Source organism: Talpa europaea, assembly GCF_964194135.1.
Source record: "Talpa europaea genome assembly, chromosome: 15".
Taxonomy (NCBI): Eukaryota; Metazoa; Chordata; class Mammalia; order Eulipotyphla; family Talpidae; genus Talpa; species Talpa europaea.
Genome location: NC_140083.1, coordinates 67293124 through 67313147, shown reverse-complemented (window position 1 = coordinate 67313147; position 20024 = coordinate 67293124). Strand labels below are relative to the sequence as shown.

Here is a 20024-nt window from a genome sequence, read left to right as displayed (position 1 = left end):
ATATAAAATTGATCAGATGGAAAAAAATAGGAACTGAAACCATATACGTGTGCATAAAGAGATTGACTTTGTTCTTCTTATTCTGAGAGAAACCTGAGGGACATTAATTCTGATACGGAACTGAGTTGAGAAAATTTCTTTTCTGGGAGAAATTCCTAGGCAATGGAGAAACTATTGCAGTCTTAAATTGACAGTGAAGAAGTATACTGTAAGAAGTTCAGAATGTAATAAAGGGGACTATTTCAGTGGGAAGTAGGCCATGAACATAGCAGACAGGAGCTATCTTGAGAGTCTGGGAAGGAAAAAGTATGCACTGAAGCAGGCAAAAAGAAATAGTTGTGTATTTCACAGCACAGTGTGGGGAATGATTGCTCAATTCTCATGAACTATTTGGGTATTGACACAAAAGTTGTTACTTACTTTTATTGCCTCTATTTTAGTAAGTTTCTCACATCTCTAAATGTTAAAGGAGACATGGAAACAGGGAGGTCATAATATATGCTGAGGAAGACACTAGAAAGTTTTCTCTAAGTCAAGAAGGTGGATTATAAATTTACAGGTTTCTGAGGTTGGTTAGGGGTACATAAATAAGACTTCCTTATGACTGGTAAATATATGCAGGCATTCAAGCTCAGAAGGAGTTTTGATCCTGTACACGAAACATGGAAAGTCTTCTTGTAGCAGTCAGAGACTTTGCCTTTCTGGATTATTTTTCCATTTCCCACTGTCTCAAATGTCCTTTGCATTGACCTCTGAGTTGCTGTATAAGCATAGCTCAAATGGAAGACAATGGAACTGAAACCAAACCATTGCAGGTGCAAATAAGAGACTGACTAGTTTCAGTCTTCAGTTTCCTCTGAAGGGAGCTTGAAGTTGTTGCAGCTGCAGAGTGGGTCACTTCATGGGATGGCTCAGATGGACTAATGGAGCATTTCAAGCTTCACCATGGCTGCTGTCCTCTCACACGCACATCGCCTCAACTCTTTGCAGTCTTTTGAGAAAGCCTTTCCATTGAGGATGGTCACACAGTCTCTGTTTCTCAGGCTGGTGAAATCTATTATAATTTCAAACCTTAAAAAAGGAGAAAAGTTAATTTAGTCACTGATTATTTTTAAAATGAAAATTTAAGTACACAAAAAGTATGGGGGCAAGGGTGAGAGGGGATACCTAACTTGGTAAAATTATAGACTAGACACCCAAAATGAGTTTTCTAGAAAGATGAAGCCACCAAGTTCATTCAATCACTCAAATTCCATACTCATTCTTAGACGAAGTAGCAGGTCAACCAAAATAACACAAACTATTCTTAATACAAACTAAAACACTAATTATAATCCAATTTTATCATGATTTCACTGAAAACTTACGTACCTTCCTTATGACTCAGATTATTTAAGTATAAAATTTAACATTATTACACTGAACATGGGAATAAATCCTACATGGCATATAGAGAATGGTCTTGGCAAATTAAGTTATAATCTATTTTTGTATAGAATTCACATGACCTTTTTCAAAGGAGTATGACCATGCATACTCCTATATAAATGCTCACATGATACTAAATTGTGGTAATATTACTGTTTATATCATCAATAAATGTATTCTCAGAGGCTGTATTTTTAAAGATGTGTTCCCCATTTCACTGCAGAGAAAGCCAAGAAATATGAAACACTATATACTATCTCAGGGTATTGACAGATTGTGGTGGGACATTAAACAAGTCAACAACACAAGTCAATAACAACCTGGCCCTCCATCTCAGTCAGTTTCTCTCCCCCTGCCCTTTCTGACAATTATGCTCTGAGAGACGTCAGGCCCTTCAATAAATCAAAATTTCAGAAAGCAACCCAAAACAGAGAACTATTCCTGCATATCAAGCTAACTTTCTGTATCTGTTCTTCTCATTGGTTCATAAGTCGCTCCATATTTTACCCATCTTAGATGGATCTCCTTCTACAGAGTATCCAATACAAAGTAGTTATTTGATCAATGCTTTGTGGAACCAAATTGTTGAAGTCTGTCAATCAAGCAAAACCTCTCTGTTAAATGTCCTTCCCATAAAATGTTCTGAAGGCTTACAGTTCAGGGGAGTATGGGGCTCCATCCATCCATAGCCAGTCCTTGCCACTGCCATTGCGGGATAGCCCCGTCCAGTAAGAGTAGAAAAACTCAGAGTAGCTCTGAGGTAGGGCAAGGTCCTGTGAAAGGCACATAAGAAAACCTTTAGCTTTAGAGCTGTTATAACAACCTAATCACACACACACACACACACAAAGAGGAATGAGGCGGACTAGTGCTTATAACATGAGAGCAACTACATGAGTTCTGCTTCCATCCATGACTGTAGTTAAGAGAAAAGGCACTAACACTGAGCTCAGCTAATTTGTCCCAGTTAAAGAATCTATATTATTTTAGTAAGTAGGGACTAGATATTGATATTCTGAAACCAAGTGCCACATTACACATACTTGAAACTTATTTTATAATGCAATGTTACTTCAACTTTAAAAAATTGCATTTACTTTAAAAAAAAGACCACATCAACCAAGATTTATATATAGCCCATTATTTTAAAGTCACAATTTAAACACAAAGATTGATATAAAAAGTTTGGGAGACAGATTTACAAAGAGATATGAAGTGATGCTGGAAAATGAAAGCATAGAAAAGTGAAGAAATGGGGATATAACCTTTATAAGTATATGTGAAATGACAGACAAGAAAGGAGAAGATAATAAGAGTGTACTTTAATAATGCAACAAAGAGGCAAAAGGAAAATGTGCAAGAATGATTTTTGTCCCAGACTAGGAAGATGAGAGACATTTTTCATATTTATTTTGTATATATATATTGTTATATATGTGACATAACTTTTTATAATAATCTGTGAAAATGAATGTACAGAAACCTGACTTAAATGAGGTCAGGAGACTAGAAAAGTGATCTCATATATATGCAATCAGTGTACACAGGGAACCCACCCAGAAGAGCAATGCCCCATCTCAAACTGGAGGGAGGAGGCAACTCCTTCTTGTCTAGCAACAGCTCAGCCAATGAGAAACCACCATACTTCAAACTTCCAGTTTCCTCCAATGGACTCTTTTTTGAGGACAGCCCGTCTAAAACCTACATTAGAGTTTCCTCTTTTGTTCTGGGTTAAGTGTGTGTGCTTTCACCGTGAGACTGCAATTCATAAGTGCTTTTAGTTGTTGTTGTTTCTGAATGAATCCATTTTGCTAGTGTAAAAACTGGCTGCCTATTTAAGGTCAAAAATGGTATTGAAAATTTAAAAGCTATTTCCTTATATTTAATTTCATCCTCATTAACAGAGAAATTAAATTTATTGTAATAATCGATTTTTATGTCTTTCCACTGTACTGAGTTCCTAAAGAACATACACATTCTTTCACTCATTTTTATATTTTCAACTCTGTAATTATTGGTATATATTGGTTTAATAACAGATTACTGGAAATATAAATGAAATGATCGCTGCAGTCATGCAGTAGACAGGTCAAAAGAAATAGTTGAAAATATTGTTTCCGATTGAATAGTGGACTTTCAAATGAAAAATTCAGATGAAAATGAATCATATGAAGATGTTTTAAATAAATACAACCATATGAAGTGCATGAGTATAGTTATGTAGCTTATCTTTTAAAGATTTATTTATTTATACAAGATTTATTTATTTATGCAAATATTTATTTATTTGTTTATTTATTTATTTATTTATACAGGCCAGATGTGTGGGAGGGTAAGAGGATTCACCAGAGACAGAGTGGGGAACAGAACTGACAAAATACACTGCTGAGGGGAGCAGCGGGCGAGACAGGAGAGGTCTGCCAAGCCATGTAGGTTGCTCCATGGCTGGTGGGGATGGAACCAGCACTGCAGAGGCTGTGGAGAGCTTCACAGCGCTGTGCTCAACCACCTGTGCCACCTTGTTATGTAACTTTTATAATAATATTTCTTGCAATTTAATGTAGTATAGTTGAATTATAAATCTGAGCCGTCAAGAATTAGAGGAAACACAAAAACATCAAGAAGGACTTATGCTAGAATACATTTTTATAGTTAAAAAAATACCTCCCTTTCTGTCTAAATTGATTCTTTAGGAAAGGATGAAAAAATATTATTTTAATAGATGAGAGAGATTGCAAAGGCTATTCATCACAGATTTCAGAAAGTGGATAGGAATTAAGATGTAACTAGAAGAATGTTAAGCATTTTCATAGTTAACTGGACATATATTTCAATTAAATAATCTTCTGCTGATAACATACTCTGTGCCAAGACCTCTACTAAAACAATAATAAAGAAATAATGGTCATATTGCTTGAGAAACAATAGATGCAAGAGAAAGGGGAACACTTTCACAGTGTATTTTAATTGTATGTACTTACGCAATTCATGTCGATTTATAGTTTTAGTCTCATATTTGCCTTGACCAATCTATTCTAGGTTGTAAATTTCTGGAAGGTAAGTTATTTATTTGTTGATATAACAATTTAATTAAATGTTAATCTTTGTCACTTTCACAATGAAATAGCAGGAAGTGATATTTTCGTCTTTCTGATATTGTATCAATATTGTTCCTTTCTTACCTAAACCAAAAGAGGTAAGAAATGAAGATATTCTGTATTTGATTCCTGATTGATGGTGTGTTTGAAGAGTTTTTCTCATGTTTCTATGGGGTTAGCATTTATGGAGAACAGAACTCTGTATAAATCAGGGGCCCCTTCAAAACAATAGGACTACCACTTAAGTCTTGATTGCAATAAGTGGGAGACTGGAGCTTGACTGCTTAGAATCTTCTTGCATAACTCTTTCAAATACCTGTTTGAGAGAGGACTTTGACCAAGCTTCAGAATCTTACCAGCACTTCTTGTGTATTTATCTTCAGCATGGTCGAGTTCGCAGCAAAACAGAAGTATTCACAGCCTTGCCAACTCTTGCTCTCTTTAGAGAATTGGTAGCATTTGTCCCCATGCCATTTCCATGAATCTGGGCAAGGGCTGCATTTGTGTTCTTGGAAAGAAACCAATTTTAATGTTATTTTCTATGAAAGTCTACTGTTTCCCCTCTCTTAAAATTTATATAGTATTTGATGATCCAATAAATAATTGATTCCTTTTCTTGTAGCTATTTAATTGTCTCAGCAATGATAGCTACAAATGTCTGCTGAATAACTACCATATGCCAGGAATTGTAATTGGTACTGAATATACATTGGAAATTAAAACAGATACTACCCCTTTCATGGACATTGGAATGTAGTAATGAATGATTAGAACATCCCTGCTCCTCACCTATATAATTCAGCATATAGAAAGAAATTCAGTTTCATAAAGAAATTTCATTTGTTCAGAAACTCAATATGCATTTTATTTAAGAAACAATAATTTTCTTTATCAAATGCCTCTTACATAACACTGAAAAGATTTTTAAAAGGTAATATATACCAACAGTATATGAACTGTTCTCATTCTAAATGCAAGTAGATAAATTTTAGAAAAAAATTACATAACTACTAAATCAAGCATGGATTGGAATGGTAAATCTCTATGTATTAGAAATGATGATGGATGTCAAAGTAAGAGAAGTGCACAGACAAGGATGAGACTGACTGCGTAGGTAATGGTTATAAATATAGGAACTAAGAGTCATATGACACTAAATTAACTGGAATTTAATTCATTTGACCTACATTTTAACATGATACCTGTTCGATTCTTAAAATTTTAGAAACTTAGTTATGCTTTCATTCACCTTTTTTTTTAAAGATTTATTTATTTATTTATTTTTATAAAAGAACCGGGGTACAGGCCAGATGCGCGGAAGGGTAAGCGGATTCACCGGAGACAGAGCAGGAAACAGAACAGGCAGACTGACGAAATACTCTGCTGAGGGGAGCAGTGGGTGAGACAGGAGAGGTCTGCTTCACAATGTGGGATTCTCGCCGGCTAGCCAGGATGGAACCTGCGCTGCAGGGGCTGTGGGCAGCTTCACAGTGCAGCGCTCAACACTGCCTGCACCACCAGGGAGGCCCTGCTTTCATTCACTCTTAATGGGGAAAGATTTGTAAAAAAAATTTTGAAATGTATGCTACTCCTAGGTCTTTGTGTGCCAAAGTAAATTGGCCAATAAACCTGCATTTTATTTACCAGTACTATTGTTTTGGTTATTCAAAGTTAATTGTTTTTATAGTTTAAAATATCTGAATCAGGCCTCCCTGGTGGCGCAAGGGGTTAAGATACAACCTATAATGCTATCCACAGCCACTGGAGCACAAGTTAGATCCCCAGCCAGGGAGCAACCCACATGGCACAGCAGACCTCTCCTGACTCACCCATTGCTCCCCTCAGCAGTGTATTTCAGTCAATCTGCCTGTTCTGTTCCCCACTCTGTCTCTGGTGAATCCTTTTACCAGCCCCCACACCTCTGGCTTGTACCCCAGTTCTTGTGCACATAAATAAATAAATCTTTAAAAAAATAAACTCTATGAATCTCAAGAAATTCTTTTTTTTTTTTTTTTGCATAGACGAACTGGGGTGTAGGCCAGAGGTGCAGGGGGTGGTGGTGAGAGGATTCACTGGAGACAGAGTAGGGGCAGAACAAGCAGGTTTATTGAAATACACTATTGGGGGGAGTAGCACGTGAGACAGGAGAGGTCTGCTGCATCATATGTGGGTTAACCCCTGGTCAGGGATCAAACTCAGGCCACAGCAGTAATAATGCTGAAACTTAACACCTAGGCCATCAGGGAGGTCCTCAAGAAATTCTTGATGTTGGACCTGATCATTGGTGATAACCTGGATACACAAACCACTAAATTTGCCAGACATCTAGTTAAATAGTAGAGTTCCCTGGTACACTGATGGGGAGTCAGCACTATATTGGCAGTGTCCTGAGGCAAAGGAGAGCTCTGCAGAGAGGACTCACTTACCTCCAGTTTTGTTATAGAGCTCACGACACAGTTTTTCAGCCACACGCTGCAGAGTTTCTACAAGCTTCCTGTTCTGGATTTGGAGGGATTGCAGCTGTCTGGAGAGATTCCCCAATCTTTCTTCCTTTTGAGAAATGCTTTCTTTCTGAGTATTGGAGAGCTGGTAGAACTGAAAAACTAACCCAAGTTACCAAATCAGACTGGACAGATTTTTTTTAATTTCGATTTCTATTTGTGTTTTTGCATATAATGAAGACAAAGCAGCCTATTGTTTAAGATCGCAGTTCTGAGATATCATAATGCTTATATTAGGTTTAGAATCTAGTACATAATAAGTTGTATTGCTTTGAACAAATTAATTTCTATAAATCTGTTTCCTTAGCTGAAAATGTGGAGTCATGCACTTTCTATTGGCAAAGGCAAACTCCTTAACCATATTTACTCAATGTAAGTTTTTGTATTTACTTCCAATTATTCAACCTAAAACCATAAATCCATTTATCTATAGATCATTTTAAGTATCAAAAGTGTACCATATTTTGTTTGCTTCTATCATTGAAATAATCGTATTATCATTTTTATGTTTGTATTTGTACATATTTTCAATTGTGCTCAGTGAGGAAAATTAACTTCCTTAGTATCAGTTGGCTAAAAAATTTCAACACTTGGGTTTGAACAACAGGTTTCTAAATCTAAAAGAGAAATCCTGCATGAATCATGAGAGTTGCCTTATATGCCAAAAAAATTGTCATTGCTAAACAATAGTTATACCAAAATGAAGTAACAGTTTTGGGGTTAGGGTAAAACACTAAGGAATATATACATATTTTTTAATTTTAAGATCACAAAATTTCTAAAATTTTCTAAAAAAATCCAATTTATAAAGTTTAAAATCCCATCTATGTGACCTTTTACCTTAATCCACCTTCTTCAATATTCAGGAAAGATTACAATAGGAGCTCCATCTGTTCAACAGTGGGGTCACTCTCCCCAAAAGAGTCAGATAGGCCCTCTTACACCTTAATTTGGAAATTAGTTTGGGCCAGTCCATACTCTGTGAGTTTCAGGAGGACTTTAATCATCATTTAAGAATACAGATTGTTTTAAGTTGAGATTGTAACAGGGTGGTCCCCAGGAAAGGGGGAGGTTCCCTGCCCCACCCAAGGAAGGGTGGAGCTGAGCAGGAAGAGGAGAAGCTGCAGAAGAGACTGAGGAAGGAAGCAGGATGGAGCCAGAAGGAGACCTGGAGGAGGCGCATGGAGCCTAGAGACACGTGAAGAAACTGTGCTTGTCTTTTGGTCGTGGACTGGGTGACACAGATGTGGGTGAGACCCGTGGGGAGGTGACAATGGCAGCTTTTATCTTGATGTTGATTTTGCTCTTTTCCTTCCGGACTTGTCCGGTTGTTTGTGACCCTTTTCTGTGGGTCCCCACTGGAAGATGCTTTAGACTTTTAGCAGGCTTTGGGGCCTTGTTCTGGGCCGATCCCATATGGATGGACTTTTACCCACGAGGGGATGGGTAACTTTGGGTGCTTCATTTAGAAACTAGATTCTTTGCCTTTCCTGTATTGTTTCCTAATTAAAGTTCCTTCCCATTAAAGTCTCATATGTTTTGTGTTGATGGGGCGGATGGCAGAACCCATTTAGAATAGGCAGGTTTGCGGGGCTTGGGCTGCCCCTCTCCCTGTCCTATAACAAGATCAGTGAGGCTCCTTAAACCCAGGAGAAGCTGCTGTTCTTGCCTAAGTCCTTCATTTCCACCTTCTGATCAAAGAGATGATCTTGTCTTAAGTGCTTGTCCTTTTCCTAATTGAAGAAGCAACCACCGCTTCCTCTTTTAGGACCTTGAAGAAGGCTGTTTGGGAGTCTCATCCAGGTTTATCAGTAAACATGTTCTCTCTATCTAAGAATCTTATCTTTCCTCTCGTGGTAAGGATGAGGTCACCCCCTTCTTGCATGTCCCGTGAGGTGTCTCCCTGTCTGTCTTCGAAGCCCCAGGTTCCCAAAGGCAGGACAAATATTTCTAGTCTTCTCCTTTATTCTTTAGAATTTACAGTCATATAAATCCTCCATATGTTTGTCATTAAATCGACTGTTTTCCCATTGCTAACCTGTCTGATACTATTTTGATTGACACTGAGAAGATCCCGGGGACTATGGGGTGACTTCTTTTGCACCCTAAGAGAAGTAAGTTTGCCCACTTCCAAGTGAAGTTGGGACTTCTGCATATGCATTCTTCCTCTTGTGATTTACACAAGTTTTGCAAAATGATTCTGTAATTTCCTGGGCTTTTTAAACATATCGTAGTGATTGAGGACCTGGCCTGCTTTTCTACTGAAAGGGTAGAATATAAATGAAATCTCTTCCCTCTATATTATCCCACTGACTCAGACATACTAAGCAAAAACCACTGCAGCTATAACACGTTTGTGGAATGGAAGCAGGCTGAAGTGCACTTTTACTAAAAAGTGCTGATTTTAAATATTGACATAAAAGACAAAAACTTCTTATCTCAAACAGAATGTTAAAATCTAGTGGGATTGATTTTTGAATCTCCTTCCAGGACTCATCATTCAAATGGGTGCATCAGAATTAAACACACTGAATTATCTAAAGGCTCCAGAATAAAAAGTTAGAAAAAGAATCCATAACAAATATTTCTTAGCCTAGACAAACCTTGGAACCAGGATCCTCCCCCAAGTCAGAGCGCGGACTTACACACAAACCCCAGGGCTGCCAGGCCAATCAGCAGCACCAAGCACAAGGTCAGCAAGGTCAGGGCCGCTGGACGCCACACTGAAGAGGGAGGCCTGGGCTCTGAGGGAACAACAACAAAAAAATAGGCAGGGTTTGGTTGCTTCTTCCTCTTGGAATTATGTCAGCAGCCAGTGAGAGGACCTGGTTCTGGGAAAGAACAAATTATGCAGGACAATGGTAATCAGGGGACAGATAACCTCCCTCTTCCTCAGAAACATCGCTACAGGGCACAAGGCCAAGTCTCACTGAGCTCAGTTAGATTCTTTCTCAAGCCCCACCCATTCTATCACCCCCTCTACCCTCCCTTTGCCCTGAATCAAATTCTATATCACCACATATTGATATGGTTGTTTGTATTCCTTTTTTGGTGGAAGTCCAAATTATAAATGACTCATGAAAATGTCTTAACAAGAAGTTATCTTTCACCTCATCAGAGAGGATAGGTAATTAATTTGTTACTTTTGAAAACAGGGATTCCCCCATAATCCTCCCCCACCACAGCCTACTTCCATGTACAGACTTTTTCTAAATGGGATTAACTCAGGACACCATTTCCCCCTAACAAAATCTGTTAGCAATAATGAGAAATGATCATTTTGCTGTTTCTTTTTTGGGAATTTCTTGGTTGAAAGTCACTCTTTGCTAAGGATTTTGTGAGAGCATTCGATTTCTATCTCTTCAAAAACAGATGATAAAGAAACATGATCATCAGTTTCTCAAGGATGGATCTATGCTATCTCACTTCTGCACCAGTTCAGTAATTTAAAATAAAACTGTAAAGCTGTAGCCAGCATTCTCCTCTTGCCCACGCCCTCAGGTCTGCCTTGTGTAATTGCAGAGATTCTGCTGAGTCATGAGCAAACCCATCACCTAGAGAGAGTGCATCTATCGATCTAGATGACCTGTTTTATGTGCCAAGGCGGACCCTCCTTCCTTGCCAGGCACAGGAAGCATCTAGAAACAGCGCAAAATGCTCAAACAAGTTTTGATCCCTTTGTGACCTGTGATTTCCATTTTACTGGGAACCCAAGGAAGTTCTAAAACAAAAAGGTTGAAAACACATAAATTCATTTCCTTTCTTGCAAAGTCCTCTGCATGATATATTCTAGGCACAGAGGTTTGTGCTCGACATTCCTTCCAAATGGGGGATGGGAAGTCACAAAAAAGGTATAGAAATAGGATGATTATCCTCTGAAACAATACAATATGGAAAGCAAGTTAAAATCATGACACTGACATTGATCCCTTTTCAGAAGTCAATTTTTTTTGGCTTAATCTTTCCTACACAAAATTGCCAATGGGCTGCCTTGCATGAAGAATAAAATTCAAGATTTTCACCAAAAAATCACTTTTTAAAAAATTGTATATTTGATGTTGCTTCTTCCCACCTTGAAAACCCCCATTAACTTTATTGCACTTAGACTAAAATTCTACACATAGTTTTCATCTTGACCCAACCTAGTCGACGCATCCCTTGATGACCTGAGAAGGGGTGGGGAGGGTGAAAGGGCACTGTGCATCATGCCCACACACACTGTTTGACCTGTGACCTGTTTGCTCTGAGTTAACTTCCCAGAACATGAGGTGCCAGGAAGAGTGATGGACACCGTTTCTGTCAGAGATTGAGTGGTTCCAAACTGAGGAGGGGGAGCTACCAAGGAGACAGAACTCCATAAAACTCCCCGAAGTTAACCAGTTGGAGTGAAACTCCCATCACTGATAATGAACTGTCTTTGTTTAACTCGCTATAAAATAGCCAGTTAGAACCTTTTCTTTCTGGCATGATGCTCGTCTTTCTCAGATTAGCTGGCTGATCTAATAAAAGTGCATTTTAAAATAACAATTCTTGTCCTCTACCTTTTTCAGCTTCCTGGTGTGTGGCAGGTGAAGAACCCAGAATTTACTCTCCCCTCACTCAGATGATCTCCTCACAGTGGTTTCTTTCTTTCTTTTTTTTTTTTTTTTTAAGATTTATTTCTTTATGCATACAAGAGCTGGGGTACAGGCCAGAGATGCGGGGGTGAGAGGATTCACCAAAGACAGAATGGGGAGCAGAACAGCAGATGTAATGAAATATACTGGTGAGGGGAGCAGCGGGCCAACAGGAAAGGTCTGTTGCACCATGAGGGTCTCCTCCCTGAATGGGGATGGAGCTCTCTCGTGCTGCAGTGGCTGTGGATAGCTTCACAATGCTGTGCTTAACCCCTTGCACCACTAGGGAGACCCCTCCTCACAGTGGTTTCTGTTTGTCTTTGATCAGGAGTGACCCTGTAGTGTCAGCTCTGCCTGTGCTGGTGTGTCAGGTGAGGTCAGTGCAGGTAGTGTATGGGTGTCCTCCCCCCCACAGCTTTAAGCTACAACCCACGTCCTTGGGGGTGTCCATGGGTCATCTTCAGCAGGTCCTTCCATTAAGAAGTTTTTTAAAAATAAGATTATTGAGTAACATTTTCACAGATTTTTGTTTCTTTTTGTCTATCTCCTTTCCCTTGAGTATCCATTGCACTAGAACAGCGATCTTGTCTATTTTGTTCACTCTTACATTTTTAATACTGAAAATAGTGCCTGGCATGTAAGTGCTGAATACATATTTGAACGAATGAAGAATGAAATTATGACAAATTAATATTACCTAAAACAATGTGATATTTAGAGGCACAGAAGGTTATCTAAAACTAAACTTTATAGGTCAGTTTTTAAAAATCTATGGACTTTCCTGCAATATTTCTGTCAGCAGAGGGCAGGCTTAGCTTAACACAACTCCTCTTCCTCCTGCCTCTCTCCTTTCCCCAACCCTTTCTTTCCTCCTCCATCCCTCATTCCTCAATATTCACAGTCTCACCTGTTTTATTTAAGATCCAGGGAACCAGAACCCCAGGGCATAGCCAATCCCTAGGACACCAGGCTTCCAGGATACAAAGACTACAGAATTAAACATTTCACAGTTTCTTTCTTTTTGATGCTATTTTCCCCTCTAGTTATTTTTCTTTCTAACTGTGGGTTTAATGTTCCTGAATTTTATTCCAAGTGCCCCTGATCATAATGAGGTCTCTCTCTAGGGACTGCCCCTGACCTAAAATAAGAAAAATAAGCTGCCTGGGAGGGTCTTCAGCTTGGCTCAGCTTTCTTATGGTTTACTTTTTGGAGAACTCCTGTCTCCTGAGGCATGCTTAGAAAAAGGTGTGCACAGGCCAAGGAATGAGCTAAACATCCCCAGGAATAATGAGATATACATAGAAAAAAACACCACTTTCCTGTATCCTCTTCCTAAAACCATATGATAAAAGGCTACACAGGCTGCATCTCTTACGCGTGCACCAGGCTAGCTCTTACTGCTCTGATCTTATCTTTCCACACATGGTCCTCACCATGGGAAATTCCCCCCAGAATCCCCATCATCTGCCTGGAAAACTTCCACCCTGCCTTACAGAATCAGAGACAATGTCACTTTGTTCAAAACTATGCAGGTGAATAAACACAGTAACATTTTTAATCCTACTTCCATCTGTGATTTCTGACATATAGTCAATATTACCACATAACATTTTCTTCTTTTTTTTTAAAGATTTATTTTTATTTATTTATACATGCACTTGGTACAGTCAGAAGCGCGGGAGGGTGAGAGAATTCATCAGAGCCAGAGCGGGGAGCAGAGCAGGCAGAAGGACCAAAGTACACTGCTGAGGGGAGCAGCGGGCGGCAGGAGAGGTCTGTGCGCCATGTGGGACCCTCCTCTGGTGGCCGGGGAGCAGCCGGGGATCGAACCGGCGCTGCAGAGGCTGCGGGCAGCTTTGCAACCCTGCGCTCAACCGCTGCATCACCGGGGAAGCCCCACATAACATTTTCTTGTGTCTGTTCAAACTATTCCTTCTACTTCTCTGCTTGCCTAAAACCAGTCTCCTCAGTGTCTGCCTCATAATGCTGATGTCTCTGAGTGTGCATTTAACACGTGGAATCCACTATAAGTGATTTATGCCATGACTCTGCAATAAAGGTTTAGCTACAGTTGAGAAAATGAAGCTAAAAATTTAGGGAAAATTCAAGAACATTATAATGGATGTGAGTAGGGAGAAAGTGGAATTTGAATTTATCATTCAACGGGTTTTTTTTTAAGCAAGCAATTTTCTGTATTGTGTTGTTAGGATTGCACTTAGTCTCCAGCAGGAATTTTGACCTATCAGTCAATCCATTCTTGCTCTCCAGGTGCATTATTATTGTAAAGTGCTCTCCAGGTACTTCTTTTCAAACTATAATTGAGTTTCAATCTCCTACACCTTAAAAATAATTAAAAAGCACTCAACCCCATAGTAAGTCATGCTTTTTATCTTTTCCTTTTACAGCTAGTCTCCTCAAAAGAAGAGAGGAAGAAAATAAAATGATTTAAATTGTTTATTTTCGTGCTTAACTATTAGTTCCTTTCAAAAATTACCAGTAATCTGTTTTCCTCCTTACTGCTAAAAATGTAAATTTTTATCCAGCTTCTAACTTGAGCTCTCTGAAACATGTATTGCTTTTTATTTTAGAAATTCACTGTTTATTAGCATTTGAATTTCTCTTGAAGCTGTTATGTCTTGGTATTCTAGATGCCTTTTCCTCCTGGTCCTACTTCGGCCACTCTCAACTTTTCAATCTTGGTAGCTCTTTCTGGAATCTCTTACTCCTAAGATTTGATCCTTGGCACACTTCTCTGTTTTTGTTTTTTTTTTTTTTAAGATTTATTTATTTATGCATACAAGAACTGGGGTACTGGCCAGAGGAGTTGGGTGGTGGTGGTGAAAGGATTCACCAGAGAGAGACTGGGGAGTAGAACCAGCAGACTGACTGAAATACACTGCTGACAGAAGCAGCGGGTGAGACAGGAGAGGTCTGCTGTGCCATGTGGGTAGCTCCCTGGCTGGGGATCTAACTTGTGCTGCAGTGGCGACCCATAGCTTCATAGGTTGCATCTTAACCCTTTGTACCACCAGGGAGGCCCTTTTCTGTTCTTTCGTTATTTCATTTTATCTTCTCTTCAGAGAATTCACTCATTCTCAAAAAGTTTAATTCCTACCTGAATGCTGATAATTCCCCTATATCTGTGCAGCTCAGAATCCTTACCCCAACCCACAGTCTGGATATAACAGATGTCTTTGGGCAACTCCAACTGCCTGTTCCTTCTCTTACAAGCATCTTAAACTCAAATGCACTTTATCATCTTTCCCATTCCTCCTGTCCTTTCTATCTCGGTACACGGCAGCACCCTCCACATAACTTCAGAGGGAACCTCGTCCACTAGTGCTCTCCTTTTCCTTGTCCTCGACATGTCACTAGTCACCAAATCTTTAAATTCTGTCCTATGACACCCTTCATATCTGATGCCTCCTCCTCATCCCCATACTACTTTGGTTCAGTTCTCCTAATCTCATGCTTAGACTAGAGCCAAATCTGGGTATAGTGTTCACCTATAACACTCTTTTACTCTTTCAATTGCACTCTTTCAATCCAGCCTCCTCACTGTAGTCTAAATTATCTTCCCTTAATACAAGCTCGATCATGTTACTGTTCAAATCCTTCATTGACCTTATTTTACCTACTGAATAGAACCAAGATAGAATAGAATCAAAACAGCCCAATATAACAAGTAGATCCTCAACGACCAGACTTACTCTTGTCAAGCTCTGTCCCTCCATCATAACATGACTTAACTTTGTGTTGTCAGACAACTTTATTTAAAGCCATCAGGACTATCCTCTCACAGATCCATCTGCATGTGGTGCCCCTTAAACACACCCCAATCCTGATTCCATATCACGTGGAGCATATTCAAGTCAACTCAATTCAATAGTCATTCTGTTTCTCCAAACTTTCCCGAACTCCTCTGCCCCTAACCAGTAGAAGTGCCCAAGCTCTCCATGGTGCCACACACATGTTTCCACCATGAAACCTTACCACAAGTATTGCTTGTTAACAATTCTACTAGAATTAAAGTATCCTGATAAACAAGGGTCATATTATAGTTGGCACTGTGTCCTCACACTTTGTAACAATACTTGATGTAGTGTGGCTCTGAGCACAAGGTTGTGAAAAGAAGATGTCAGGGTATTGCCTTTCATTTTCACTTTTTATTCTAAATTGTTTGGCATTTTTTTAACATAGACAAAGCTTTTATACTGAATATAAAGTCATAAAAAAGAATGCATATCATTTATTTTTGTTGTTTCTAAAATAAAAAAATAATAATTTCCTCCCACAATCGTGCTATATTAGGTTGAATCTTAATGGTCTATATGGCCCAAAACCAGCATGATTATTGTTCTATTGTTTTTAACAGTAAAATTATACCAGATCTATTTTCCTAAGAAATAAGTAGACTTCTGTAGAAAAATTCCTCTAAATATTTGCATTATCAAAAGATGAAAGCAAGAGGTCTTACATAGAGGGGAAGATAACTATTTTCAGATGTTTGCCTCTATGACACTTCTTTGTAACCTCCACTCCTACTTGTTCAAATTCCTTCTCTTTCAGAAAGGTTGCCAGATGTTTCAGTTAGTATTTTATCCTGTTCCACTTCCTCCCCACCCTTCAATCTCAGCAGAATGTGCTTGTACAGTCTGTTCCTGATGATACTAGTCTCCAATCCTGGTGAGAATTCCTGGCTCTAGTCAAAGGTGAAAAATGAAGTTTATACACAAGCCATATAAGACCACAGCCCTACTAGCTGACTCTTCCCAAGATATTTTGGAAGAAAAAGCATCATCTCCCTTTATAAAAGTCAGGTAGCTACTGAAACTGACACTTTATCACTTTGCCTGGAATCAAGGAGGCTGGAAATCCTATTCCCTAATAGCTTACAAAATAGTACATTTTTTGATATGATATGCAAGTTCTTTACATAGTATATCAACTTTAGTGCTCATAACCATCATATAGGAGAGGTTTTATTCCCTTGAAAGTTGAAAGCTGACCTTAGATCTAAGGCATCCAAAGAGGGGTGGGGAGGGAAAAGGAGAGGTATGAGAAGTGGGGGAGAGAGGGGTGAGGGGGCAGGGAGAGCACAGTGGACTCTGGAAGAGGACTGTGGGTGCTTTGGTAATGGGAGAGCAACCTGGACCACACCTGAGGGGAGACATCCTATACTGTCAAAAAAGTTAACAAGGATATAAAATAATGGTACTTTACTAAAAAATAAATATATAGAATAAAATATATAATATATATAGAGAGAGATTTCAGACATCAGAATTAATAGATAAGTCATGTTTATAGATATGTCAACTTACCTGTTAAATATTTATTATTGTTATTTTTCATTACATATATGCAATAAAATTAATCAATAAAAATAAAATTAAAATGTATAATGTTCTGACTACAAAAAACGAGGTTTGTTACTTTTGTTTAACATTTCTTCAAGTTGATATGAATTAATATGCATGAAGTGTTTAAAACATATAAAAAGCTCAATATACTGATTACTCTTCATATTTTATCAAAGCTGGAGGCCCCACAATACTTAACTAACATGCCAAATATCACACAGTTAGTAAAGATATGTTTGGTATTAGAACCTGGTCTTACTTCTATCACAATGGGATTTCTTTTCACTACAACTCAAGTCATATTTCTGGCTTATATTGATTGAATCACCCAGGAAACAAGTTCCTTCTCTGAGTGTGTGAGTTCTCTCTTCTATGACTGAAAAAAAAAAAAATTATTACTATGCCATCAGGTGAATAATTGGAAATAAAATTGTAAGATGGAAGCTAACTGGAACTAAAATTAATATTTTTAAGTTTTTATTGTCATCTCAATGAAATTCTTGGAATCAACAGTAGCACAAGGACTAGGAATGGTATCTAACTGCGACTGAGGCCACTACTTAGGTCATCAAATCAGGATTTCAGAGCTGAAGGGAACTTAGAAAACATTTGCTTTTATCCCTTTCAGTTCACAGTTGATAAAACCAAATCCCTGATGTTGACAGGACTCTGCAAGGCCTCACAACTTCAAGATGCAAAAATACAGGGCTGATGTAGCTCCTTGGAAGACTTCCTTAAAAGCCCTGAGTTCAATACTAGCAAAAAGACAGTTTCCAGAAATCTGAATTCGTACATGCAATCTCACCTCTGTGCTAACCCTACTTGGTAAAAACAACACACTTTCAACTGCAAACCATTATGCCAACTACAGATGGATTTCAGAAAAGCAAACATTGCCGTCTATACTGAGTTTATATTTTAGTATCATATAGATAAATGTTCCTGTATGCAACGCACCTGCTGTAAAAAGTACAGTTGCACGTTATTGTAAATCGTAAGCCCTTTCTCTTCTTTCTCTAGTTCCTGCATTTTGCATATTCCCAGGAGACAAAGGTCATTCAAGCATTTCTCAAGGGCTCAATTTGCACCCCGGGAGACGAGTACCTGTGTGCCCATGCTCTGGCCGCTGGCTCGTAGTAGAGGCTTGAGAGTACAGGCTCATCGTGGTGTCCCCATCGGCATCCAGCATGTCCCGTGTGCTGCTGTACTTGGCCTGCATCCCGACTCCTGCAGGGGCGAGGCTGAGAGGTGGTGGGATCGCCCGGAGCCGTCTGGCTACCGTGACACCAATCCAGTACGGAGCCACTGACAGGCATTCCTAGTGCCCTTCTCTCTCAGCAAGCAGCAGGGGAAGCCTCTGACTCCAGTTCCTGACTGGAGAGGCCCGGCCCTCCTCTGGGAGCCTGTTCTCTGAATGCCAACTGGTCAAGCGGAGGGGAAATCACATGTGTTTTCTGTTTGGGTTGTTTCTGCCTGAACAATTATCAGAGTGGTCCTGGAATCTTTTTTGTTCATCTGTTTATACTTCCTGTGTAGTAACTACAGTGCCAAGAAGGCAAGACTGAACAATTGCTCAGTGGTTCTTTCAGACTGTGAAGCGTAGAACCTGGTCGGCAGGAGGAATGTGGCAGGCCCTTACCCATTCAGCACTGGCTGAGTCACTCAGCTTGTGTGCAAGTCTCTGCTGCTTTTTGAAAAGAGAAGACACTGCTAGATGAGCCCCTTCCTCTCTCCAGGGCACAGTACAAGGCTTTGTATTCTTGGAATGACAGCTGAAGCGTCCTTTGGTGGATATCCAACTGATTCTACTCTCATTTTGTTGAGAAACAGGTGGAAGTCCAGCCAGATGAAGTGACTGGACCAAAGGCACTTGGTCTTGGGTGACAGATCAGCCTCAAAAATGCTCACCTGGGGCCTCCCTGTTGGCGTAAGGGTTTAAGACGCAACCTATGAAGCTCTCTGCAGCCACTGCAGTGAGTTCAGCTGACCCACATGGCACAGTAGACCTCTCCTGTCCGGCCTGCTGCTCCCTTCAGCAGTGTATTTCAGTCAATACTCTGGTTCTGCTCCCTACTCTGTCTCTGGTGAGTCCTCTTACCCCTCACACCTCTGGCCTATACCCCAGCTCTTGTATGCGTAAGTAAAAAACACTTAAAAAACATTTCTCAGCCCCAAGTTTATTGTTCAACACAAAAAAAAGCTACTGTACCTGCTTCTTGTTCATGCATCATCATTTTGAAGCAAGAGGTCAAATTGTGGGAGTTTGTTATACACAACACATAATTTGGAGGCTAAATGTTCTTTGATAAACTTTTTTCTTTATTAAAGTGAACTCATGTGAAAACTCATTTAAAAGTGTACAAGCCAGGGACCTCAATACAATTTCTGTTCATATATTAATAAGCTTGGGAAGGCTGTGAATGCCTTTCCAATGGAAATCTCCATTGGAAATAAAAACAGCACCAATGGGAAAGTTTGAGAAAAGAAGAAGCAAATCATGACATGTGGAAAGAGTTAGGTTACAATAATACATTTTTACAGAAATTACTGAAGAATTATTAAAATTGCCAAAAGGTAATCATAAAAATCAATAGATTCAAAATGTTAGTACTTCTGTCAATAGACTTGTTTACTTTTTTACACTCATTACCAGATCTCCTTTTGATGGACAACATCTTCAAAATAAAATCTTTCTTCTAAGAGTGGTTTCTCTACAATATCACATTTTACCAGATCCTATTATGGAAGGCACTGATACTTTTTGGATTACTTAATTGAGAAAACAAGATAGAGTTGCTACTTTTTAATGAAATTTTGAACACAACCATGGTTGCCCCGATTAAAAAAAATAAAAACTATGATTTCATGAAGTTTTTTTTTTCATTTCTTCATTTAGTTATTCAGACATATATTTTGCTTTTTGCCTGTGTCTGACTTACTGCTGGAAACAGAGAAACTACATTCCAGTGACATGATTTGAAGACAAAAAAATAACCAAACATTCAGATCCCTCTGAAT

General features: G+C 39.1%; 1 protein-coding gene across 1 annotated transcript; it reads right to left on the bottom strand.

Moving 5' to 3' along the window:
* Window positions 1-920: 920 nt before the first annotated feature.
* CLEC1A (C-type lectin domain family 1 member A) lies at window positions 921-18398 on the bottom strand (the record flags this gene model as incomplete). Its single annotated transcript, XM_084256281.1, has 6 exons — window positions 18111-18398; window positions 9673-9771; window positions 6953-7129; window positions 4883-5034; window positions 2083-2201; window positions 921-1071 (listed from the first exon to the last, which is right to left on the bottom strand). The coding sequence occupies exons 1-6, from the start codon at window positions 18223-18225 to the stop codon at window positions 921-923; spliced, it is 813 nt and encodes a 270-aa protein (XP_084112407.1). The 5' UTR covers window positions 18226-18398.
* Window positions 18399-20024: the final 1626 nt, after the last annotated feature.